Source organism: Gordionus sp. m RMFG-2023, chromosome 5, assembly GCF_954871325.1.
Source record: "Gordionus sp. m RMFG-2023 chromosome 5, tfGorSpeb1-WG-v2, whole genome shotgun sequence".
NCBI classification, from domain to species: Eukaryota; Metazoa; Nematomorpha; class Gordioida; order Chordodea; family Parachordodidae; genus Gordionus; species Gordionus sp. m RMFG-2023.
Window position 1 is genome coordinate 25,193,524 of NC_088779.1, and position 27,297 is coordinate 25,220,820.

The 27,297-nt window shown below is 25.8% G+C and overlaps 2 protein-coding genes across 2 annotated transcripts in view; both read left to right on the forward strand.

Moving 5' to 3' along the window:
• The first annotated feature begins 7,764 nt into the window (after positions 1-7,764).
• Positions 7,765-22,142, forward strand: LOC135929438 (F-box/WD repeat-containing protein 5-like). Its single transcript, XM_065466014.1, has 9 exons — positions 7,765-7,948; positions 7,985-8,222; positions 13,742-13,922; positions 14,030-14,181; positions 14,296-14,692; positions 15,523-15,764; positions 15,852-15,928; positions 20,923-21,020; positions 22,104-22,142. Exons 1-8 carry the CDS (start codon positions 7,791-7,793, stop codon positions 20,924-20,926), a joined length of 1,449 nt encoding a protein of 482 aa, XP_065322086.1. The 5' UTR covers positions 7,765-7,790; the 3' UTR covers positions 20,927-21,020; positions 22,104-22,142.
• A 1,826-nt stretch (positions 22,143-23,968) lies between these two features.
• The window catches only part of LOC135930288 (copper-transporting ATPase 1-like), a 29,727-nt gene continuing 26,398 nt past the window's right edge, over positions 23,969-27,297 (forward strand). The window contains exons 1-2 of the mRNA XM_065467069.1: positions 23,969-24,013; positions 26,915-27,019. Of these exons, the coding sequence (XP_065323141.1) occupies positions 23,998-24,013; positions 26,915-27,019 (121 nt within the window). The 5' untranslated portion in view covers positions 23,969-23,997. The remainder of the gene's footprint in view (positions 24,014-26,914; positions 27,020-27,297) is intronic.

Sequence of the window (27,297 nt, forward strand, 5' to 3'; positions counted from 1 at the left end):
TAGTCCTTTGTATTACGGTACCTTGTATTCCATAACTATAAATTGTGTTATATCGAAAAGTAATCATAACATCATAAAGGTGGCATTTATATGTCATTTTTTTGTTGCCACTAAAATACCAATTGAAATGGGGCGTGTTACGATCATGGACTTTTACAATCTTTATTTTAATTAAGTTTATAAAGAATTAATATATTTTAAAAAATATTATAATGCATATACATCTATCATTGGCGTACGCAGCGGGGGGGGGGGGGGGGATAGGGGGAATGCAGATGCTGGACATATTTTTCAAAAATATTATTTTTATATTTTTATATTTTATTATAATTATTCATATTCATATCCTATTTCTTTTTAAATTTTTATATTATTACCTTTTTCATTTACTAATTTACTTTATCAATTAATTTCATTTTCAAGTTTTCCTTGTAGCGTAATATTTATCTATTATTTTTAAATTTCCCGGTATTATAATTTTCAAATTTCTAGTCATGGATATTAGACTTTTTTTAAAAAACGCTGAAGGTGAAAATCATGCCAAAAAGCAAAAAATTATAGTATGATAATTTAATAAACAAAAGCTGTGAACTGATGATTTCCTCAAAAGAATCAATTCAAAAGGGGGATATGATTCCCATTTCATCAATAATTGATAAAAATAGGGTTAAAATTGCAAAAGAAAATAGAGGCAAGATAAAACTAACTATTGAGGCTATTTTATATTGTGGCTTGCAATGCCTAGCACTTCGTGGCCACAAGGATTCAGGAAGCTTAAATTATTAATAATAATGATAACGAAGGTAATTTCCGTGGACTTTTAAATTTTAAAGCATTAGGAGATCCTGTATTAATGGAGAGCCTCATTAGTACCAATAAAAATGCTACTTATCTCAGCCCTAGGATATAAAATGAGAAAATTGATGAAATCAATTCTGCCCCTTGCTTCTCAATTTTGGCAGATGAGACCACGGACATTGCTGGCATTGAGCAGATGTCGTTGTGTGCGCGATATGTAGATACTCATAAAAACATTATCAAGGAAATGTTTCTCCAATTTATTCCTGTTTCAAGCATGACTGGGTCTGCTTTAGCTGATGTAATATTTGTGAATCTTAAAAAATTAAAAGTAATAATTAATCTTATTATATAATTATTTTCAAAAATATAGCTAAATATAAATATGATACGTGGGCAAGGGTATGATGGAGCACGTGCAATGAGTGGACAATTCAATGGGCTTCAGGCATTTATTAAAAAAAATGCCCAACAGCTATATATGTCCATTGTGCTGCCCATTCACTCAACTTAGCAATATCGGATTCATGTTCTTTACCATTGATATCAAATTGCTTAGGTTTTTAATTATTAAATTAAATTTTTTATATTTATATCAGGTAAAATATTAAGCATCTATGAGATGTTTAGATACCCCAAGCGTCAAAATATTTTGAACAGAATTATATCTGAAACTCCTTGCCCAACAAGGAGAAAAAAATTGCAAAAAGCTTGTCCAACAAGATGGAGTCTTCGACAAAAAGCAGTAACAGCTTTTATCGAGTTAGAAGAGCCGATTATTAATGCTCTTACAGAAATATCACAATGTTCTGAAAGAGATATTTCTTCAGAAGCAAGCAAGTTACTGGATTCAATACATATACCAAATTTTTTTTTCGCATTAGAATGTATTAATAAATTATTTAATTATACAACTATTTTATGTAATACTTTTCAAAAACCTGATATTGATTTGATTGAGATGATGAGAATAGCAGAGACAATTTTATTAGAACTCAAAGAAATTAGAGCTAATGCTGATGAGGAATTTCATATTTTATATGTTAATGTTGAATCAAAAGCAGAGCTATACGAGTTCAATATTTGTCTCCCTCGACTTACAGTAAGGCAAACTTATCGTCCAAATATTAATATAGGGTCAATAGAAGAATATTATAAAATAAATGTCTTTATACCTCTTTTGGATACATTTATAACCCAAGTAAATGAAAGGTTTTTAATTTATCAAGAAACACTTATCAATCTGCAGATATTACTTCCGCAAAAGCCCTCTGAACCTTTTTCAGATGGTGATAGAAAAAAAATAAAATATTTGGAAGATTTTTATCATGAAGACATTAATGTATCTCATGATGCTTTATTAGCTGAATGCCAACTATGGTATAAAAGATTAACTATGGTTGATATAGTCCCAAAAAATGCTATGATGCTTTGCATCATTTCAAACATCTTTTAGATTATTTTCCCAATAATTAAATTATTATATATATTAGCAACTCTTCCCATTAGTACTGCAACTAATGAGAGAACATTCTCTTCTTTAAGAAGTAAAATAAACAAGTAAAATTTAAGTTTAGATAAAATTTTATTTCTACTTTAAAAAATAAAATAATAATAATTATACTATGTATATAATCGACTGGTATATATACTGGTATATGTAACAAAACATTTAAATTAATACTCAATTAATTATTTTACAAATTTGAATAAACAACACTATTAACATTCCCCTCCTCGACAAAGCATCAAGTTGCTGCTCAGAGGGCGCATAAGTCTGTCTGATGGCGTGAGTCCATACGTTTTTGTAGGTTAGAAAAGTTGCTGTACGTTATCATTATTATAAGGATCAAGTTTGAATATATGGAATAAAATTTTGGAATAAAAGAATTTGGAATAAAATTTTTGGAATGTAGAATAACATAAGAATGATAAATCAAAAAAATTATATAAAATTTCGCGTTTTTTTTTTAAATTTTGCGTTTTATATTTTATTAGTAGCGTTTTAATATTTAATTAGTAGCGTTTTAATATTTAATTTATTTTTATTTATTTTCAATCTCCGAGGTTAAAATATGCAAATATTATGCACATTTCCCTCTCTTAAAAAAAATTTAAACTTCACACAATATTTTTCTAAAATAATGATGTTTAATTTTTACATAACCTTTTGTCTTCAAAAGCTTTATTTCAAAAACATTTTTATCATATTAAGTATTACTTATAAGGGTTATGTAAATCTATCATGTGATTTAAACCTTTTAATTCATGTTTTAATTACATTTTAATATATTTAAAATTAAAGTTTTATCTTCTTGTTTAGGATTTTTAATGGTTTATATCTAAAAATTCATCTCTAGGTTTAGTTAATTTACAAAAATTGGTCATCATACAATAAATCCAAAAAAAAAAATATCAATATTTCACTAAGAAATTAAGTAAGTAATTTTTTAAGGCTTTTATGTGTTCAAATATGTCCATTATTGATTTACATTTAAGTTATTTTAATAAGTAAATTTACAACATGCCTTTATCTCGGCATAAAATTTTAATTTCAAATAACTTTTCTTCTTACGTGGATTATAATAATAAGTGATCATCATTGGTCTCACAATATAGAATTCATAACCTAACGTCCAACTTCCATATTGGTTCTTTCTAGGTTGTCACATTAGGTTAGGTGCTGGTTATCATATTCCAGTCCAACATCCAGAGCCAGGACACCATGAAGAAAGAAGCTTTTTGCATGAAAGTGCTAAGGTTTGATTCTAGTCATCTCCATAGATTAAGCAATCAACAAAATAGGTAGTCATCACAATAGGTAGTCATATAAATAGAGTCATCTCAATGGATTAAGCAATCATCACAATAGGTAGTCATCACAATAGGTAGTCATATAAATAGAGTCATCTCAACGGATTAAGCAATCGTCACAATAGGTAGTCACCACAATAGGTAGTCATATAAATAGAGTCATCTCAATGGATTAAGCAATCGTCACAATAGGTAGTCATATAAATAGAGTCATCTCAATGTAGTCACCACAATAGGTAGTCATATAAATAGAGTCATCTCAATGGATTAAGCAATCGTCACAATAGGTAGTCACCACACTAGGTAGTCATATAAATAGAGTCATCTCAATGGATTAAGCAATCGTCCCAATAGATAAGATAGTCATAATAGGTAAGGTAGTGAATAATATTTGATTCTTCTTTTTTTTTACAAAAACGTACCGGGGCACCATAAAATAAACAAGTAAAATTTAAGTTTAGATAAAATTTTATTTCTACTTTAAAAAATAAAATAATAATAATTATACTATGTATATAATCGACTGGTATATATACTGGTATATGTAACAAAACATTTAAATTAATACTCAATAAATTATTTTTACAAATTTGAATAAACAACACAATATGTAACAAAACATTTAACTTAATACTCAATTAATTATTTTACAAATTTGAATAAACAACACTATTAACAAGAAGATTAAAAACGTACCTAAGAAGTACAACTTCTGAAAGTAGGTTGAATGGTCTGACCCTTTTGAATATTCATAGGCATTTGACGCCAAACACGGATGAGATAATTGAAAAATTAGCTTCCTCCCAACGAAGATTGGATTTTAAAATATAATGTTTCTATAATATTTTTTGTGCTATCATTTTTTAATGTCTTATATATTTTTCTTTTACATAAAAAATATAATTATTCATATTTCCAACATTTAGATTTTTTATACTTTATATATAAATTTTAAAAGCTCAAAAAAATTTAAATTTCTATTATGGATTATTTATTTTATAGTCATCATCATATCCTGGTTATATCCACTTAATATTTTATAATTCAGATTTATTTAAAGTATTTATATGCCGCCGGTTATATTCGTTTAATATTTTTTAAATCAAATTTATTTTTATATATCGGTTTATATATTTAATTTTTTATAATTCATATTAATTTAAATTTGTATATTAGAAATAGTTATTAGTCCTGTTGTGTTTTGACCGATGGGTCCCCCAGTCTGAAGGGGAATAATACAGTCCGTGATCGGGGGTCCGTGATGGTCAATGACTGAATCCAGGGGGGCCGGGTTTTATCGATTTAATCATGGAATCACTTGGACAACGTAAGGTTTAAAGTTTATTCGAATCCGAGAAATTACAATTAAAAAAAAGAAACAATTCTATTACAAAAAAAAATATAAAATGATTAATGGTGTCTTGTTTTCCACCTTTATAATTTTTAAAACAAAGGGGGAAAAAAAAGTTGTTATTAAATCGCGATATAATTATTCATGAAACTGGTAAGAACCAGTTTCAAATGCTATATAAAAATAAAATATAATATATTAATTTCATAACAAAATAAAAGAAGATGGGAAAACAAAAGAAACAAAAATAAAAGAAAGGGGGATAGAACATAACGTCCTAATAAATTTATGCTTGATATTTTTAAATAACAATAATTTTATTTTAAAAAATTTTAATTATCCCCCCCCCCCCTACACCAAATTCCTGCGTACGCTACTGACATCTATATAAAATATAAACATCTAATTTAAGCAATGAAGTCTTTAAATTATCCTAAAATTTTGTTTTTTCCTATACTACCAAAAAAAAGTTAAGTTAGGTAAGATAATGTTAGCTAATAAAACAGGTAATTTTAGATAAGGTAGCTAAAAAATAAAAGTAATTTTGAAAATAATTTAAAATTTTTATTGAGCCTGAGATGGTAACGATTATACAATTTATAATCATGGCGCATATTTTCTCTATGGAAAGGTATTTAACATAATGTTTATATAATACAGAAGAACAAATTATTTAAATGTAAAGGTATTAAGATTTAATCAATAAAAATAAAATGAATTTACATTCACTGTTAATTGTTATTAAAAAAACTTTGAACTGGCTCAATATTTATCATATATGATTCGCCATAGTTTAAACTATTTAAACACTATTAAAGTCATTTCTAAATTTAATTCTGGCAATTAGAGGGATAATGGGATTCATTGTTATATAGTACTTCTATTACAATTTCCTGGTTCCACTTACTTTTGAAATACAATGCCATACCAAAATAGGGTGTCCTAGTTCAAATGCTGTTTAGTGTAAAGTTAACAGCAATTAATATTTATTTTCTCGTTTTTTTTATTTTTATTCTCTTTCGTCTTTTTTAAAATATTTTTGTTTTTGTCGTTTTAAAAAAATAATAATTTCTGTTTAGAAGTCAAATCCGTATAAACCCTAAACTTAAGTGGATAGAATGCTATCTTTATTTTCTTAATTTTAAGGGAAAAATGTGTTAAGAATTTCTGATTGGCTAAATCAGTATTTTAATCTAACTTGTGAGCATTCTGCCGGGAAGTCCGGCTAAGGAGGATAAACTTTCTATGTAGGAAAAGTCTGGACCTAATGCGTTTGGGTCATTTTGGAAAGGAAGGGGGGGGGCAGGTGGAATATTTTTGGGTTTGCCATGATACATTCAGAATAATATTTAATAAAAAATAAGAACAAAGGAAAAAGGCAAAAGGCAAAACAAGTCTTAACTGTTAATATATCTGAAGATAAATATATTAAGTCCTTCTAAAATTAATCGAGTATTTTATTTTCTAATAAGAAGTCACTATAAAAGTCTTCCTTATAAACAACGTATAATTTCTCGCTTAATAAATAATGAATTTATTGCAATGTGTTCTAGCTAATTATTTCGTATTTCTTTAGACATCTTAGCCATTTTAGTCTATTTAATTTTTAATTTAGCCTTATTATAATGTCAGTAGTTTGTAAATATATATTATAAGAAAAAGTAATAATCTGATTATTTTGAATGAGACGGTAGTGAATAAATAACAAGAAATGTCAGATACGGAGTCAGGTTACACTTGAAGATGTTATGACTTATTTGCGGTAAGTTATTAAGAATGTCATATAAAGTTTATAAAAAACTATTGCACAATAACATATGATCTATTTTTATTCAATCCATTATCTAATATTCTTATGATATAAAATAATTCATTATAATTTCTAAATCGTATTAAAAAGTAAATCTTAGCGTTTGATTTTTTAAAAAATATTTGATTTCATCTTGAAAAATCTTTTATGAATGAAAATTAGAAATACGAAAGATTTACTTATTTTTAACGGCATTTTCAAATAAAATTTAATCAAAAATCTTTGTTTTAAAAAAAAACAACTTTTGCTTCAAAAATTTTTGAAAATTTTTTTCCAATCTAATATCTAAAATAATTTCACGAAAAGGTAATGTTTCGTTCAAAATATGATGTGGTGTCATTATCAACTCCTTTTAATAAAAGTTAATATTCCGTGTAAAATTGCGTTAATTGATTTGTAAATTAGCATGAACAACAAAAAAAAATCAGTATGTAAATTATAACAGTGTCATCACCAATATATCATATAAATCCTCACATAAGTAAATATATCTTACGAATCACAATGACAATTACAAACATCAAAACAAAAAAGAGGTAGGGAGTATATTACTAGCTTTTCCACCTCATCGCTTTATATTTGCGGTCTACAACATTTACCATAATTCATGTTATCACCCGCATTTTATAGTCATCTTATTTTGATTTTTATCTGACCCAGTTCTTTCTACTGATCTTTAGTAACATCTCATTTTCTTGTAATCACAATCATCTTTACTTTAATGCAATCGGTCGCAATGCTTGGTGTTCCATCTATTTTAATTTTAAATATGGCTTATTATTATAAAGTGATTTAAATATTTATAAATAATTTGCTAAGATTAACAAAATAAATTTAAATATTTTAATTAAATGAATTGCTTTATTACTAAATTTATAATTTACATAAAATAGATTTAAATGATTTAATTTAATGAATTGTTTCATCACGAATTTAATTTACATTCCTTGAGAATAGATAAAAAACATATGTTAAGCCAATTTAAAAAAAATAAATAGCCGAATTAAAGTAAAAGTAATGGATCAAGAAGAAACATATTCTATATTGCCTGATAATATTTTGTTAACCATATTTTCTCTATTGGATTTTAATGATGTTGTATCATGTGAATTAGCTTGTATTAATTGGAGGGCTATTAGCCATAATAATCATTTATGGAAATTATTGTTTCATAAGTTAGTATAAATATTGAAAATTTTACACTATACTAGGCACTATAAGTTAATTAAAAAAGGATATTTTTTAAAAATAAAACTTGGTGCTCTTTCCTGGAGAGAGGAATTTATAAGATTATATTATGAAGTTCCATTAATTCAACTAAAAGATCCATATGTCAATGATAAAGAAAATAATAAATATTTATTAAAGCACAAAGATCAGGTTTTACATGTAAATTTTTCTCATGATGGAAAGATGTTTGCTACTTGTTCAAAAGATGGATTTATTAAGGTATATTTTGAGTAATATTTATTTTTTGTAATGCAATACTTTTAAAATCAATCTTTACTTTATTACTAATACTATCAATTGATGTTAATCCATAATGTTGTGATCAAAAATTTGATGGGAGGGGTGGGGAATTCAAAAAATATGATATATAATATAAAATATTTCTATTGTTGTATTTGACTGGTAATATTATATGGTCATTTGGCCAATATTTGACTAGTCAAATATGGTCAAAAACAGTCAAATTCAAAAAGTTTTTAAGATAATATTAACTTATATTGTATATAATATTAAATATCTATAATATTAATTTTATAATATTTTTAAAATTTATTGGCATTTAATAACTATTGTTAAGTTCTCCATAGCATAGTCTTGCTCTGATTCATATTCAATATTATCATTTTCTTTAATATTTTTTTAACAATTTTTCTGCTGTCAAGATCTTCAATCGATTTCTGTTTTAGTAAGAATATAAACCATATTAACCAATTTCTTGAAGAAGAAGCAAAACTAGGAATTGTTAATAAATTGCCACTACTTTTAATGGGCATGGTGAGCAAAGCTCATTCCATTAACTTGAGGCCAGAATCTGATTGTTTCTTATGTAAGTCACCTTTCCTCATATATTAAACATGACACTCCACATAATTTACTATTAAACATACTGCTCTTTCTCCTCAAATTTATGTTATAGCTGAAATATTTTGATCATCACATGTTTTATTAAATTCATTACTAGTAAGTTGCTCCCCTTGATATTGGGAACCAAATAAATAAGCAGCATTGCGATCACATCTATTTATATCTTTTTTCAAACATATTGTTAATTTTTTTTCTTCAGATTATTTAGAGAATTTGACCTGGTCAAATACTCTTCCAGTCATATGACTGAATTTGATCAATCAATTGACCTACTTTTGTACTTTTTTTGAACTTTGATTTATTCTCAGTGATATATTGATCTTAAATATACTCCAATATCAAAGGTCTATTCATATTTGACAACTTATTTACTCTTAAATTCTCTCAATTGTCTGCCATAATCAAATTCATGAGTCTGTTTTATATTTGATAATACTACTGCAGGATAAAGTACCCACACATTAGCGATTTTAAAATTTTTATTAAAAATATCTTCATCAGTATATTTTTGAAGTTTAGCAATTGTTTTATATTTATTAAATTTAAATCTTTGGCAGATTTTATTATTATCTTCTTGCCAAATTACATTATTCTTAGGCCAATTTTCCTTTTGATTAAAGAATATAAAATATTTAATTTTGAAGCCAAATTTTTTTCAAAAAATAAAGTTTTTCTGCTATGTCATAATTTTTGTCTAAGGCATCACTGAATTATTCATAATGTGATTTGATTTAACACAATTATTTGAATCAAAAATTGAATGCAAGAAATAATTATAAAAATATTATTTATCAAATTACTAAATATTCAAATTATTTTTTTTTTATCGGATTGGGCCAATATTTAATCATTTTTAAAATATCAGTCATTGGCCAATATTATAAAATTTTACCATCCAATAAAATGGCTCTTAATTTTTTAAAATTTTTATAATTATTTTTATAAATAAAATCAAAATCCATTTTTTTGTTTATTACTTTTTAATAAAGGATAATAATTTCAAATTTCATAAAATAATTTGTATTATATTTAGGCTGTGATTGTTTTTGGGCAATAAATTAATCAAAATGGGATGTATTTTTTATTAGCAAAAAAAAAAATTTAAGAAGTATTCATAAAAATATTGAACAGTAAAAAAAAATACTAAAATTTTTAAGTATTTATTTAAAAGTTATATAATATTTATACAAATAGGCTATCAAGTATATTATATGAAATGTCAAATATAAAATTAATAAATGAAATATCAAGAATGAGATACATTATGGAATTGTAGTTTTTATTGCACATTTTGTCATTGAGCAAATCGAAAAAGAATTAAAACTAACATGTTTCCAAACAACAAGAGCGTTAAAGACAGCATCTTCAGAAATTGGTATTAATGATTTTTAGTATGTCATTCCAATTTGCCTAAACTTATAATTAATTATACATATTTGTTTAGTTTTAGTCTCATTAAAAATTTTTTATTTATATTGAAAGTAATATTAAATTTTATAATCATTTTAGATTTGAGACTCATTTTAAATAAAGTTAATGTCACTAATTTTAAGTAAATAAAATGATGGCAAAATAACACCAAAAATCCTGATAAAAAAAATATCTAAATTTATTAATTTCAAAGTAGATTGCTAAATTCTAACAACCTACCTATTTGAAAATTTTAAATTCCTATTTAAACATTTTAAATATTTTGTTAAAATTGAACTATTTCTTGCATCCTTAAAACAAGATTGTTTTTTAAAGGACCTATCCTTTTAAGTATAAAACTCGATCTAGGCTAAGATAATCATTTTTGCTTAAAAAGTCGGTTTCTTTATTAGAGTCGGCTCCAAACCTGCTAAAATGGAGCCATTTATCACCACTCTTTGCCGGTTGTGAACCTCACTCTAAACTTTAGATAATGCCGAGGACACGACTTATAAAAATATTTACAAGAGATAATTTTATTTTAAAATTTGATGTTTAAAATATTAATGGGTTAATAATATCAATTATATAGAATATTTCTAAAAAAATGGCGTCGTCTGGCTATAAAAGAAATATGGGGAATTATAATTTAAAATTTTATAACAATTAATAAAGAAACAAAAAAATTCAAATTTAATTAACATTGAAAAATATATTTAAAAAATTTGGCGGCGTAGGAAGGGTTTATAGCCCCTCTATAAAATCTAAAAAGGAGGGCTAAAAATCAAAATAATTTTTTTTAGCGTATAATGTAGCCCCATGTAATCTTTTTCCCTCCCGGCTAAACATCTCTGGTATTAATTGTTATATTACAAATAATTTAAGATCTAGTTTTGTATAGATCCTAATTGTTTTTTTATATTGAATTTAAAATAAATTTACATTTTTAAATTGTGATATATATATTTATCATAAAATTAATGTTTAAAAGAAATATTTAACAATTTTCTTAAACATAATAATTAAACTGAGCAATTTTGAAAGAAATGCCATCAAAAAAATATCATTGAATTATTGATCACTTCTTATATTAATAATAAACAATTTTTATTGATTTAAAAAATATAAAAGTTAATGGATGCCATAACAGCAAATTAAAAATGGCGTCTAAAAAATTTGAAAGGCATTTTATTTATAATTACGAAACCCACCTTAGCCTGCCTACATCATGTCATGGCTCATGTATATAATATATACTAACCCTGTAGCTAGGAGATACTCTGCTTAAATTGGTATTATGCCATGAAATATTTTGGAATGACTGCTTTGAAATACGGGTCACTCCCAAATGCTCGACACTTATTAATTACTACAGCAGGTGGTTAGTGTGGCCCTGGCCTAAAATGACATGAATTTATTTTGAAAAAGGTTTGGTGCTGTAAATTATTTTTTTCGCCCACCCTACTCTGAGACGTAAATTTGCCTTATTTCTAACATAAAGATTGAATTTAAATATCTAAAAAAGCCATTCAAATTTTAGATTACTATAGTCAATATAAGTAGAGTTTGCACAGTTCTGCCCAAAGCCTGACAGGGGCCATGTAAAGATATTTTTGCGGGCTAACTAATTGCTTATGAAATAATTATACATACTTATTAATGAATTTTAACTTTTAATTATACAATACTTTTTTATTAGAATGATTTTAAATAAAAATATATTCACATATGCGACTCCCATGCCACTTACGAGTTTTTGTTAATCACTTACGAGGTTGTGATGTTTGTTTTTTTCTTCTTAGTTTTAATGTTATGATTAAAAATACTAGTTTTATTGGTCATTAAATCACGCTTTTTTGAGAGATTTTATCTGGCTTATAAATGAACTTATTTATCTAAAAATAAAATGTCACTTACTAGGTCTTGCATTGGTGACGACGATATAACTTTTATTAAAAAAAAATTAATTAAAATCGGCCCGGGCAGCTATAGTGATAAATTTAAATCATGCCAGGCCGAGCAAAAGATTATCCGGGCAAGGCAAAAACTGAGACCAGACCGGACTTGAAAATTTTTGCTATTTGTAGATCGCTGCTAGACATGTTTAAATAAAATACCGCACATAGGTTATAATAAAAAAATATTGCCTAGATGAGAATAATTATCTATTCATACGACTATATTCAGTGAATTTGGCTCACTCCATGTCAAACCAAACACCTTTCGGTCGACCCCTTTTAGTTTCGAGCACGTTATATATGTTCCGCTAATATCTGAAACAAAATTAGCTGATTAGCAATTATATTACCTGAGGTATTGGGAATCAAAGGTACAAAAATCGGGTTTTTTTAAAGCTTTTACTTATGTTAAATAATGAATTTTAAATTAAAAGCTAAATTAGTTTATATTAATTACTATTAATTGATAATTAAGGGGGAAACATCAATGTTAATTTTTTTTAAATGCTATCTTATGTCCAGTAGAAATATTAATATTTCGAAATGATTGTGAGTTTCAATTATATAATTTTTTTTTCAATTATTCATTTACTATTTTTCTTATAATTTCATCAATAATGAGCACGGGTGGGTAATTATTTTAAAAAATATCGCGAATTAATATATAAAAATATATATGGCGATACATGAACATTTCAGTGCAATAAGACTTTTTTTTTGTCATTTAAAAATAATTTCAAGGAATTAAAATTGATTTAGGATAATATAAGGCATTTTAAAAAAATAATTAAAATTTTTAGCCATATTTTAAGAATAAAAAAAATTTCTCAGTATGCCTAATATTACTCGTGATTATAATGCCTTTAAAATGATTTTTGACGGTATAAAAAGTTTTTATCGCATCGAAATGTTCATACAAAACGCCATACGTTTTTTTATATAACATTCACGATCACGATATCTCAATTTTTATTAATTATGCAGCCATGTTAATTATTGAAGGTGTTATTTGAAAGATAGTAAAAAAAATCTAGAAAATAAAAACTTGAAAAATTGAAGCTCATTATATGTTCGAAATATTAATTTTCAAAAGGATATAGGATGACCAATATTTATAAAAATGTAATTTTGATGCCCCCCCCCTCCTATAATTATCAATCATTGACTTAGTTATAAATATTAGATCCAATATTCGTATTGTTTTCGTTATCTCAAGTAATATAAATGCTAATTAGCTTAAATTCTGATATTATTGGAACATAACATAACGTGCTTGCAAATTTTTACCGAAATTGAAAGAGGTCGGCCGAAAATCTCTATTTTCTTTCTCATTTGACATGGAAGAACAGATTTACAATGTCTCCACTAAAATTTATATTTTACTATTTGTGGTATATAAATTGTCCAGTTGTTAATGACATATTATTTTAGATTTTTTATTTATTTGAATATTTAAAATTAGGGCTAGCCTATTCTATTTCAAAGATTTATAAATGATTTATTTAGGTTTGGAATATGTCTTCCTTCCCAATCATAACCCTGAAATACAGCTTTGATTTAAAGTTATACAATTGGAAATACACTCAATATTCGTGTTTTAATGCAGACGATACATTATTGTTAGTTTCTGGAGTCCATTTTGGATCGCATAGTACTTCAGGAGAAATTGCTGTTTTTAACGTAATAGGTAGAATTTATATATTAAATTTTGATAAGAATAGGAAGGAAGAGATTTATATATCCAAATTGTTTGATAAACTAAAATAGGTCATATTTATTTGATTTAAAAAAAAGATGGCCAATTTACGTTACAATGCCGTGTTATAAATAGACCTTACGACGTTTTCGGAACTTGGTACAACGAGGATTATCTCATATCCGGTAATCTTCATTGGTTCGGTCATTTGCTATCTTGTTCTTCCTTGTGGATTAACAAAGCCTGGCAGGTTTAATTTGAATTCATCATGCATAAATGCGCTAAGAATTTTTTTTTAAATGTTTCTCATAAATTCTCGTTTATCCTAATCATATCATGTAATCTAACTGAATTATTTGTTTAGGAAACAGATTCCGAACTAGAAACAGTCGTCATGAGAACTTTTAAGTTTTTCAACGTTAACGGTAGTTCCGTTAGAAATATTATGGTTTGCGACTGCCTAACATCTCTTCCTACCAAAGAAAACCAAATAAATGTTGATTCAGATGCCCAATTAAGCGAAACAGACGCCAACCATAATTATCAGATAGATAATAGGATTAAAACGAACGAACAAAACGAAATACCACCCTGGGCATCAACCTCTGTAGATCTTCCTACATCTTCTTCCGGTTCTTCCACTTCATCAACATCTACGCTATCGTCTGCTAATTTAAAGGACCCGAGAAATTCAAAAAGATCATTAAATGATTCGCGTAAACACGCGTTAAATGGCGATAAATATTTGGTCTTCACGACAGGTTATTTTAAATTTGAAAAAATTACAATGGCGGAAAAGAAATTTAATAAAAATAAAATAAAAAGTTCTAATTTAGAAAAAAAGGGTAATTAATTTAAAAAAATATATATATTGTATTAAAATCTGAGTTTAAAAACCGGAACTAGTAAAGGGTTCTGATTCCTGAAAATTCTAAAATGGGAGCCGAGAGGTTCAGTTGTTGTATTTGATCCTATTCCGAGGTTTCTGGTAAAAAGGTTATTTTTATAGCTCATCACTAACTTTATAGAAGTTTAGGATGTATTTATTTTTTAAGTGAAAGTAAATCGGACCTGTTTAAACTAGTGTTGTTAAACGTCCCGTTTTCAAGTTTTATAATTGGCTAAATCAATATTTTAACAAGAAAACAATTGTATAAGTATTGAGATTTTGCTGATAGATGGCTAAACCTTTATGCAATCCATGGGCGAAATTTTCAGGCTTGGGTAATATTTTTGTGGATAAAATATTGAGTTAGCCGTTTTTAAAAATCGGCTCAAATTGAGCCGTTTAACAACACTATTTTAAACTGCTCCAAAATCCGATTTAATAAAAGCTGCCTGCATTTAGAAATTATAGTTAACCGAAATATGCGTTTATTTCAGCCATTGCGGGTTATTGGCGGTATTACGACTCGAGATTCATAGATTTTTAAATTGGAAATGTATTTCCCATGTATCTTATATCTACCCTGTAAATTTCCGACAATTCTACATATTGCCTATTTACGCATATCATCAGTAACACATTTATTTACTAGATTTTTTGATCTATATAGATATCTCTTTCCTTCCCCCTTCTTACATTTCATAGGTTCAAAAACTTATGTACCCCATCAAATAGGATTTAAACTGATAAAACCTATCAAGTTACCTACCATTTCTCAAGCGTTAGCCATATTAAACCCATCATCTTCGGCTCACAGAGATAACAGAGACTACCCGGAAACTGTCGGTTTGGAAACTGATGCTGACACTATTCACGATTATAATCCTCTTATTTACAGGGGAGCACGTTCATTTCCCAACAATGAATTTCAGAATTATCCCGAGCAGGTAAACATTTTTTTTAGAATTTAGGTATTATTATTTTTTTATAAAAAGGTATTATATAATTTATTTTATGATTATTTTATTTACTAGATGGATTTTGATAGCATAGATCACCTGATCGATTTTAACGGGCACATCATAGGAATGACCTTTTCTCCTGATCAAAAGTGATCCCTATTTTAATGATGTTTTTAAAAAAACGGAATATTAGTGTTAGAGATGGACAATATTTAGAATCATTAAATTTGTTTTTTATATACATTCATACAAAAGTTTGATGGAAGGCAACAAATAAGTTTTAAATATTTTATCACATAATACTTTATTACTAAATTTTATATTTTTCTAACATGTATTTATATCAATTCACAATCATTTAACCTAAAAATGTTAATGCTAAAAATGGTTAATTTAATAATAATAACAAATTAATGTATGAATGTATATAAAAAACAAATTTAATGATTCTAAATATTGTCCATCTCTAACATTCCACCCTCCAAAGAAATCCAGCCTAGGTCTCTTTGAGTGCCGAAAAATCGTCCCGATGTTCTTGATTTTTTACTATTATTATCGTTTCATATGTCACTTTGCTTTTATCTTTTAGCGTTGTCTTGCTTTTGTCACGTTTTATCGTTGGCTTGTTTTCACCTCGTTGGTTTGTTATTAACGTTTCGTCTCTTTGCTTATTTGTTTTTGTTCACCTTCCATAGTCATTATTATCATTTTTTTTAAATTATTTTTCAAATCATTATCATTACTATTAGTTAATCAAGAATAATTAGGAATCATAAGAATAGATCCAATTGAATATAAGAATCGATCCAATTGAATAGAATCATCATTTAGAAAATAATATTGAATTTGTAAGAATGTATAAAGAATCGCGTTTTAATGTTTTTTTTTTATTATTTGTGTCGCGTTTTATACAATTTTTTATATTATTTATTTTGCGTTTTATATCGTTTTTTTTTATTTATAATGTTTTATATCATTTTTTTTTATTTATATATTTTTTGTTTATTTTTATTTTACATTGAGTTTTATATAGTTTTTTTTATATTTATTTATTTTGTTTATTTTTATATGTCAAAAAATAATTTTCCATTGATAAAGTCAAAATTAAAGATTTAAATGAGATATATTATTAATCATATCCTTTTTTATAACTTCTCCCTCCTTAAAACTTTAAGAGATTTTTAAATTTAAATCCTTTCATCTTAAGTATAAATAAGATTTCACAGTTCCTACAATTACTTTTTTTACTATAAATCGTGGATTCTATTTTATTTAAAGTTTTCCATATAGAGATTTCATCTATTTCATTTGTGTTACTTGTTATATTTGTATCATCAGAGTTTTCTTTATTTAAAATTTCATAGTTATTAAAGTCATTATACTGAAAATTTTCATTAGTTGACATTTCATTGTCTTAATAATCATCACAATAATTATTTTCACATTTTGAATTTATTATAAGAGTTTCTTTAATTTTAATGTTTTCTCTAATATTAGTAACATCGACTTTTATAGACATTTCATTGTCTTTATAATCATCACAATAATTATTTTCACATTTTGAATTTATTATAAGAGTTTCTTTAATTTTAATGTTTTCTCTAATATTAGTATCATCAACTTTTATATTTGCTCTTACTTTATAGTTACATAATAATTTCAATATTGTAATAGCTTCTTCAAAAGTTGAATCTCTGTCTCTTGGTTCAAATGCCTTCATCTTTACATATAGATGATCAGGCAGTTTATAAATTAAATATCTGCTGCTATTTCAAACTTCATTAATTAAAAAAAAAATTTCTACTTCGTCAATATAATTCCTTATATTGTCTTCACTCCAAATAGGATAATTCATATCAATTAAATTTTACTTTATTTCAAAAAAAATTTAAGTTCATCAAATATGTACTTTATTTTATAATTATTTTTATTTGTGCTTATAATTTTATCATTTTTTTATTTTATTTCGAATGGTTTCATTGCTAATTTTGGACATTGGATTACTCTACATGAAATCCAATAGCAAGTTATAATATTTCATAATTCTGAAAGATTATAACTTGCTATTGGATTTCATGTACGAGTAATCCAATGTCCAAAATTAGCAATGAAACCATTCGAAATAAAATAAAAAAAATGATATAATTATAAGCACAAATAAAAATAATTATAAAATAAAGTACATATTTGATGAACTTAAATTTTTTTTGAAATAAAGTAAAATTTAATTGATATGAATTATCCTATTTGGAGTGAAGACAATATAAGGAATTATATTGACGAAGTAGAAATTTTTTTTTTAATTAATGAAGTTAGAAATAGCAGCAGATATTTAATTTATAAACTGCCTGATCATCTATATGTAAAGATGAAGGCATTTGAACCAAGAGACAGAGATTCAACTTTTGAGGAAGCTATTACAATATTGAAATTATTATGTAACTATAAAGTAAGAGCAAATATAAAAGTTGATGATACTAATATTAGAGAAAACATTAAAATTAAAGAAACTCTTATAATAAATTCAAAATGTGAAAATAATTATTGTGATGATTATAAAGACAATGAAATGTCTATAAAAGTCGATGATACTAATATTAGAGAAAACATTAAAATTAAAGAAACTCTTATAATAAATTCAAAATGTGAAAATAATTATTGTGATGATTATTAAGACAATGAAATGTCTATAAAAGTCGATGATACTAATATTAGAGAAAACATTAATATTAAGGAAACTCTTATAATAAATTCAAAATGTGAAAATAATTATTGTGATGATTATAAAGACAATGAAATGTCAACTAATGAAAATTTTCAGTATAATGACTTTAATAACTATGAAATTTTAAATAAAGAAAACTCTGATGATACAAATATAACAAGTAACACAAATGAAATAGATGAAATCTCTATATGGAAAACTTTAAATAAAATAGAATCCACGATTTATAGTAAAAAAAGTAATTGTAGGAACTGTGAAATCTTATTTATACTTAAGATGAAAGGATTTAAATTTAAAAATCTCTTAAAGTTTTAAGGAGGGAGAAGTTATAAAAAAATATATGATTAATAATATATCTCATTTAAATCTTTAATTTTGACTTTATCAATGGAAAATTATTTTTTGACATATAAAAATAAACAAAATAAATAAATATAAAAAAAACTATATAAAACTCAATGTAAAATAAAAATAAACAAAAAATATATAAATAAAAAAAAATGATATAAAACATTATAAATAAAAAAAAAACGATATAAAACGCAAAATAAATAATATAAAAAATTGTATAAAACGCGACACAAATAATAAAAAAAAAACATTAAAACGCGATTCTTTATACATTCTTACAAATTCAATATTATTTTCTAAATGATGATTCAATTCAATTGGATCGATTCTTATATTCAATTGGATCTATTCTTATGATTCCTAATTATTCTTGATTAACTAATAGTAATGATAATGATTTGAAAAATAATAAAAAAAAAATGATAATAATGACTATGGAAGGTGAACAAAAACAAATAAGCAAAGAGACGAAACGTTAATAACAAACCAACGAGGTGAAAACAAGCCAACGATAAAACGTGACAAAAGCAAGACAACGCTAAAAGATAAAATCAAAGTGACATATGAAACGATAATAATAGTAAAAAATCAAGAACATCGGGACGATTTTTCGGCACTCAAAGAGACCTAGGCTGGATTTCTTTGGAGGGTGGAATGTTAGAGATGGACAATATTTAGAATCATTAAATTTGTTTTTTATATACATTCATACATTAATTTGTTATTATTATTAAATTAACCATTTTTAGCATTAACATTTTTAGGTTAATTGATTGTGAATTGATATAAATACATGTTAGAAAAATATAAAATTTAGTAATAAAGTATTATGTGATAAAATATTTAAAAACTTATTTGTTGCCTTCCATCAAACTTTTAATTAGATTATTATAGAATAGTCAATGAGATATAACATATCACTTTTTAAATGTACAAGCCTGCTGATAAAGTGCCATTTTGTTTTCTCATATAAATAATTTATTAAAAACTTAAAAAATATTCTTATGAGAAATCAAAATAACGTGTAATCAGCTGATTTGTATTCCACCACTCTTCGAAACTCATTTTATGAATAAATCATCTGGCTAGTATAAGTATAATATATATATGTTATTGATTATAAGTATAGATCATAAAATAATATATATATATTTTTTTATACTAAATCAATTTAATTTGCGCCCATTATAATATATATGTATTAGATATAATGTTAAAACAAAAAAAAAGAAAAGAAATATATATTTTTAAAAAAAGATTAAAATAATAACTAATAATTATACAATCATAAACTATTAATAATAGTAGTGTAAGGCTGGAGATTTTGTTCATAGGTTGTAGAAAAGTTTGAACCTCTATTAGCGAAATCTCATAATATTTTCGACTAAAAAAATCGGGTTTTTTCGGGCGTTTAACAACACTAGATATTAAAGTACAGCGGTGAATTTGATAAGAAATTTAAACGAAATATTCAGAATCGCACGTGAGATGGGTAACTTTTCTTCCTATCTCCTTCAGGAAGGATAGTGCCTGGTAAGCGAAGTTTCCAAGGGTTTATTTGACAACAGGAACGAATTTAATATTGTTTAGCTCTGAATATTTGCTTATTTTTATTTCCTCCACCGAAAGAAGTGTCTTTGTGGGTTCGAAATTGCCAAATTTGTTTAAAAATGACTAAATATTGAGCAACTAAACTAAAATATAGAGCGATGCATGACAGGTCCGAATTAGGTCTTAGAACCTCTTCATAAAAAAATTTCGGGCACGATTTTGAACAAAACTATTAATTTTTTGGACCAACTGTTCAACATATGTTCGATCAGTAACTCTTACTGGAATTTACCACCTTACATTATACATATATGTATATCATTAAGATATTTATATGTTAACGTGAGATGTTGGCCTGATGGCTGTATAATATCTAATCCCTTGAATCCGCCTCCTATCGCCCAAGAAATTGAGATTAGAGTAGTGGACATGTCAAATTTGCAAGTTACTAATAATTTATTAATTTTTTATATCGATAAATTTTTATTTGATTAAATTTATTTGTTTTTTTTAAAGATAATCGATAACCAGATTTTCACGTCACATAAAGCCTATACCCATAACGAAGAATGTTTCTTTTTGTTTTTAGACGTGAGCGATGAATACTTAGCGAGGTTACTCTATTGTTTTATTTTATTTTAAATATTGTCGGAAATAAATGTTTAATTTAAAAATAACACATTATGTTATATAGTGTTGTATACTGCTCGTTTTGAGCCGATTTATAAAGAGGTATTACGCAAGCCTGAAGATTTTTCTCATAGATGGCCCAAAGGTTTGGACATCTATTAATGAAATCTCGAGGCTCAGATATGGCTTAAATCAAGCCGTTTAACAACAATGTTATATAATCAGAAAACGCAATATAATATAATGATATACCCACAATAACATTGCAAAACCCCCTATCTACAAAATGTTATTTTTAGTTTTATTAATCTAATATTTTTTAAAAATGCGTAGCCTACTATTTAAGTAGAAATTCCTTATATGTTATACTTCATTATTTAAAACTCCATTCCCATCTTTTATTTATTTTTTTGTGAATTTGGGCGAAAAATTTTCACAAAATACTATTATTATTTTTGTTTAATAGGTGATTATACATTTTGTAGATGATAATTTTATTTTTTATTAAGATAGCTTTATTTAGCGCTGTTAAACGGCTCGTTTTGAGCCGATTTTTAAAAACTGCGAACTCAATATTTCATCCATAAAAAATTACGCAAGCCTCAAGATTTTGGAAAACAAAGGTCTATACATATATTTTCGAAATCTCGAAGCTTAGGCAATATTTTCTGGCTAAAATATTGAGTTAGCCGTTTTAAAAATCAGCTCAAAATGAGCCGTTTAACTACTAGCTTTATTATCTTGTTAAATTTTATTTTAATAAGTCTCGCTAGGTATTAAAATCTAATTTTTGTCTTTCTGTAATATTTTTTTTAAAAAAGGTAGTTAGACAGTTTTGCAGTGATAATTATGATATATAGACAATCAGATAGATTCTCCCCATTCAATGGGGAAGCATTTTTTGGTTACCCCTAACAACTTTATCATTGATTTTTTATGGTTTAGAAAGCTTTAATTTCATTAATATCACTCACTCCTCTATACCATATAAATTTAGCGGATAATTGAATATTTTAACAAATGGATTTATATTTAAAAAAGAAAACTAATTAAAAAATTTTTTTTAGTGGAGCTGAAGATAAATCGGCCTACATATGGGATAGGTACTACGAAAATTTATGTGTAGCTAAATTACCTCATTCCGACATCGTCAATTGTGTTAGTTTTGATCCGACTAATTCTCAAATTATGATTACAACTACGGATGATAATTATATTAAGGTCTTAATAAAATAAAAATTTTACTATATAAATCATTAAAATTTTCAAAACCAAAATATTTAATTAACGTGATTATTTTTGGCACGGTCGATATGATAATATTGGATGGACATCGTTTTCGGCCACAAAAGGAGTTTTCTTGAGAAATCATCTTTTCTCACTTGGGTGCCCTAAGTATAGCTATATATGTCGGCCCGAAACTCCATTTTAACATTTAAAAATAAAATCAATTTTAAAAAATAACTTATCAAGCGTTTAAAATGTCATTAAAATTTGAATGAGATATTAGCAGTTTTAAATAGGGGCTTATATTACTTAAGAGTTAAATAATAAATAATTTTGGGGGGAAAAGAAGAGAATAGGGGTTATAAGGTTAATCTCAAAACAAAAATTCGATTTAATTTTTTTCTAATTATCGACCGTTAAGTTTTTTTTTTGACACATCTCTAGTTTTCATAATTATTATTTTTTTTATAATATCAAGGTTTGGGTTTCTAGACGTCTTTTTCGAGATATCAAAATACAAAAATCGGAAATGCAAGGAAACGAGCAGACATAGTCTTCATTATAGTCTTGTAGTATTAAAATAATGTATAAATTCGAAATTTTCTGTCGCAAATACCAGCAATCGAGCAGAGAGTTTTTATTGTAAACATATTTATAAAAAGATATATATTTGAAATTTTGTATACCATTTATATTTATCTATTACAATAAGTCATATTATTTGTAAAATAATTATTAAATAAAGATATGATATTATAAAATAATAATTAAAATGAGAACAATAAAGAGAGTGAATGAAGTGTTGAGGGGAAGGGGGGGGGGGGGTTAGGTTTTAATAAAGAGTTAAATTTTTTATTTTTTTAATTGATTACAGACTAAAGCTATAAAGGAAACTTTAAAAAAATCAAAGATATTTCTTATATTTAGATAACGTACTATATGGTAAATTTACAATTTTTGTTCGGTTTTTGGCTAGTTAACGATACAAATTTTAATTTCTCCTTGGTTACACGCCTGATTGAAAGAAATTTAAATATTGTTTAAAAAGTTGTGCTATCCATCTTATTTATTGTTTATATTTAATTTTGTATTTATTACTTTAACAGTTTTTTAACCCAAAACCTGGAAGCACATAAAATCTAATAATCGGAACCACAAATTATTTTCAAAAATTTTAGGATACAAAACCTGAACCATCTTTTACAAAATATTTACAACCAGAACCATTTTTTCAGGTTTTAAATTCTGAAAAATAGTATGATACATTTTATAATATAGTAAAAATAAATTAATTTGTAATATAGTATCGGTATTGGTTCAGAATTTTTAAGATGAATTATGAAGGAAACAATGCTTTCTTTGTTTCTATAAACTTCTCGTTTTAGAATATTATTATTAGTTTTTTAATTAAAAAATCATATTCGCGAAAATAGCAAAATATTATACAATATTTATTGTTTTTTTAAACATAATCAAACTGAACTGTAATAATATATATCTAAAAATAATTACAAATACGAATCTATCCCAATCCAATAGAACGTTGTGGAACATTCAGGAAAAGAATAAATAAATATATATATACACTGTATATTTTAATATCATGATCTTAAACGTATATGATTCTAATTTATTCTTATTAAATAAACTATTTATTTAGTTGATTTTTATAATGCTAATTATGCCTAAATCAAATTTTAAAAAATATCATCTATCAATTTTCAATATTTTCTGATGATTGATGATCGAGGTAAAAATAATATAATCATACATCTTAAAATTTAAATATAATATGAATATTTCTATGCTCTGAGAATTCTAATTTTATTAGATTATTAAAAATTTATTTTCCCAATATCTTAAATTTATTTTTACAAAACATAATATCTTAAAATTTTGTTGTAAAAGTTAATTATAAGCCTCTCATCTTACAAGTATTTTATTTCTTTAACTTATATAATTAGGTGCCACATTTTAAAGAATTGATGTGCCAATACAATGTAACAATATGTGTATTAGGCCTATTTAAATGAATTCAAATTGAACAATGAATTATTTGTATTAGATTCTTTTAAATTAATCGGATAATTTATTTTCATTACTATTAAATAAATAAGAATGGTAAATTTGTTTGAATATGAATAGTAAATTATATAATTTGTTTAAAGGAATTGATATAATTCATATTCTTTTTGATAAGGCCTAATGTATATATATAAATATAATAACAGATCAAGTCATAAATTAAATATATTGTGTAGATATATTTTAAAATAAAGACTGATATAATATTTTAGAATAAGCTGTTAAACTATTTTAATTTATGAAACAACTTTTATTTTAATTTCTTTCTAAATACCAATAAACTTTACATGCCATTAAATACATATAAAAAATTATCTATCTTCAGAACATTGATTTTTTTCTTAATTATAGATTACTTTTGACTTGTAAAATAATGATAGAGTATATAGTTTATTTTTGATAATATTAGTTTAACCCTGGAATATATTTTTAAATCTGATAAATCCATATGTCAGATTTATTTTTTAAGAAAAACTTATAAAAATATTTTTTAAAATTCATTTTTCATTTCTAAAAATAATTGAATTTAAATTTGTCATAATTTTTCTAAATATTAAGTTAAGACAGGAGTATTAGAGGCTGCACTCCACTAATTTTTTTATGATTTTTAGCCCCCCTTTCCAAATTTTGAGGAAGGGCTGAGACTCCTTTCGACAAAAATATTTTTATAAATGTGTTAAATCTCTATTGTTATTATAAAAATTCAAAAATCGTTTTATATTTTTGCCCTAGAAGATAATGAAGGATAAAGTTTTGTTTTCATTATTTTTATAAGTTGTTGCCACTTCTTCCCTGTTATTGTATAAAATGAGGGTCACTACCAACAGGTTCTGGTGATAAATAGCTCCATTTTTAGCAGGTTTTGAGCCAACTCTAAAAAAGTACAATATACTCTTGCCACAAGGCTTAGTGAATTTTATTAACTGTTAGCTTAACAGTAGGAAAAATTGAACGATTTAAATATACTACCAACAAAACAAAACCTTTTAAATGTTTAAATAGGAATATTAAAATTTTTAAATAGGTAGGATGTTAGGATTAATCAATTTATTTTGAAAGAAATAATATATATATTAGGATATTTTCTTATCAGGTTCTTCAGTGACCTTATTGCCAGTGAGCTACATTTTTTATTGACTGATTAATATTGAAAAAAATTAAATAGGAACATGTTGACAATAACAAAATATTATGTAGGCAGCTTCTACATGACAGAAAATTCATTGTAGACAAACCCCCTCCAAAATTCTCAACTAACCCCCCTCCCCTTCCAAAAAAAATTTCATAACTCCGAGAATTTAATTAAATGAATCTTATAATGAGCCACCATTTGTAACCTAACAACTCTTTGCAGTCCTGTAATAACAAATTAAAATTAGTCTTTTGATTGACCCGGTGATTAAATATATATTATATATAATTGACTAGAATGGACAAATTATGTCCACTATCCTCTCAATCACTCACTAAATTTAAATAGGTTGAACAAAAATAATACAGAGATTTTAATTTTCTAATTTTTACACCTTTTGAATCTTGTATAATTTCACAAATATACGTTTATTAATAAATAAAATTAATAACATCTTTTCAGTACATATATATAATAATAAATAATAAACGATATTAACTGTTTTCTCTTTATTTTTTTTACACATAATAATTTACACGCTTAATTTACTCAAAATTTATTATTATTATCTTTTTTTCTTACCTTTTTGAGCCCCCATTATAAAAATCAACATCCATCGTTACTATTATTTTCCCCCTTATCTCCTCTAATTCCTTGTTCGTGATAAGGAGCTCTAACCACTCCCGATTCTTCCCCTACTGCCTTTGGTTTCCAAACGATCCGTTTCTATTGTGACTACCGCCGCTGGTTCTTTCGCACCTATCGGTTCTATTATCAGCCATCGAACCGACCCTATTTCGATCATTGTTACAGTGGGCGTCTCTGTCGCATCTCTTTCCGTTGGTGTAAACATCTCGGAGACACCGACAGGTTCGAAAGGACCAGTGGCAATGATCACGTAAGATTGTTGGGAGGCAGAAACTCCCGTTGGATTACAGAAGCCGACAGGAGGAGTAATGGACGATCGTTTGGAAATCAAGAGGCGTGTCACCAGCTGATATTTAACGAAGCTTCAAATCGCATTTTAATAATTCAATTGGTAGTCTAGTTAAATATTATAATGTCATTGGTTGTATCTGGCACTAAAAGTAAGAAAAAAGAAAGTATTTTGGCCGGTTTCCCCAATAGTTTGGAGCCATTTGGTCTTTTAAATGAGGATAACGTCCCGATGGCATGTCTTTAACATTTTGGCTCTATAGCAAAAGATAATGGCTCCAGGTTCGGGGAAAAAAAGGACGAAAGGTCCTATCTGGTTTATATCGAAATTTAAAACAGTATCGTATAATGAGATATATAATATTTTTTAAATATATTTTTTTATTTTTTAGTAGACCTTTTGGTTATTTTTGGCGATAAACACCCTATCATTAATCAAAAATACTACTTAAACGAATTCGAAAATATTGAGAAGGTTTGATTTTAAAACATAAAAAGATATGGGGGATTTTAAAGCTCCATCCAAATGCGAAATCAAAATATCTGGCATGACTTGCGCTTCTTGCGTCTCTAACATCGAGTCCAATCTCACAAAAATTCCAGGTTACTTTTCGTTAGAAATATATTTTTAACATATCCCTGAGCGTGACATACAAAAATATGATTTTTTTATGTCATTTTTATTTAAATTAAAAAAATAACTATTTTATAAAGTTTTCTTTTTAAAGGCCAAGATGGTATAAAATGATAGTTTTTTTAAAAAAAATAAGAAAGGTTAAAATGAACAATTTTCTTTTCTTTTGCTAATTTGAAATATGTAGAATCTGTATCTAAAGAAAGATAGAAGATCAAATATAATAGATACTAGAGTTTGAAAAAAA

Excerpts from the sequence above, each read along its gene's own strand:
- LOC135929438 (XM_065466014.1), top strand. The coding sequence starts at position 7,791 with ATGGATCAAGAAGAAACATATTCTATATTGCCTGATAATATTTTGTTA. Across the intron at positions 7,949-7,984 it reads TGGAAATTATTGTTTCATAA|GCACTATAAGTTAATTAAAA; the intron begins GTTAGTATAAAT and ends ACACTATACTAG. Across the intron at positions 8,223-13,741 it reads CAAAAGATGGATTTATTAAG|GTTTGGAATATGTCTTCCTT; the intron begins GTATATTTTGAG and ends TGATTTATTTAG.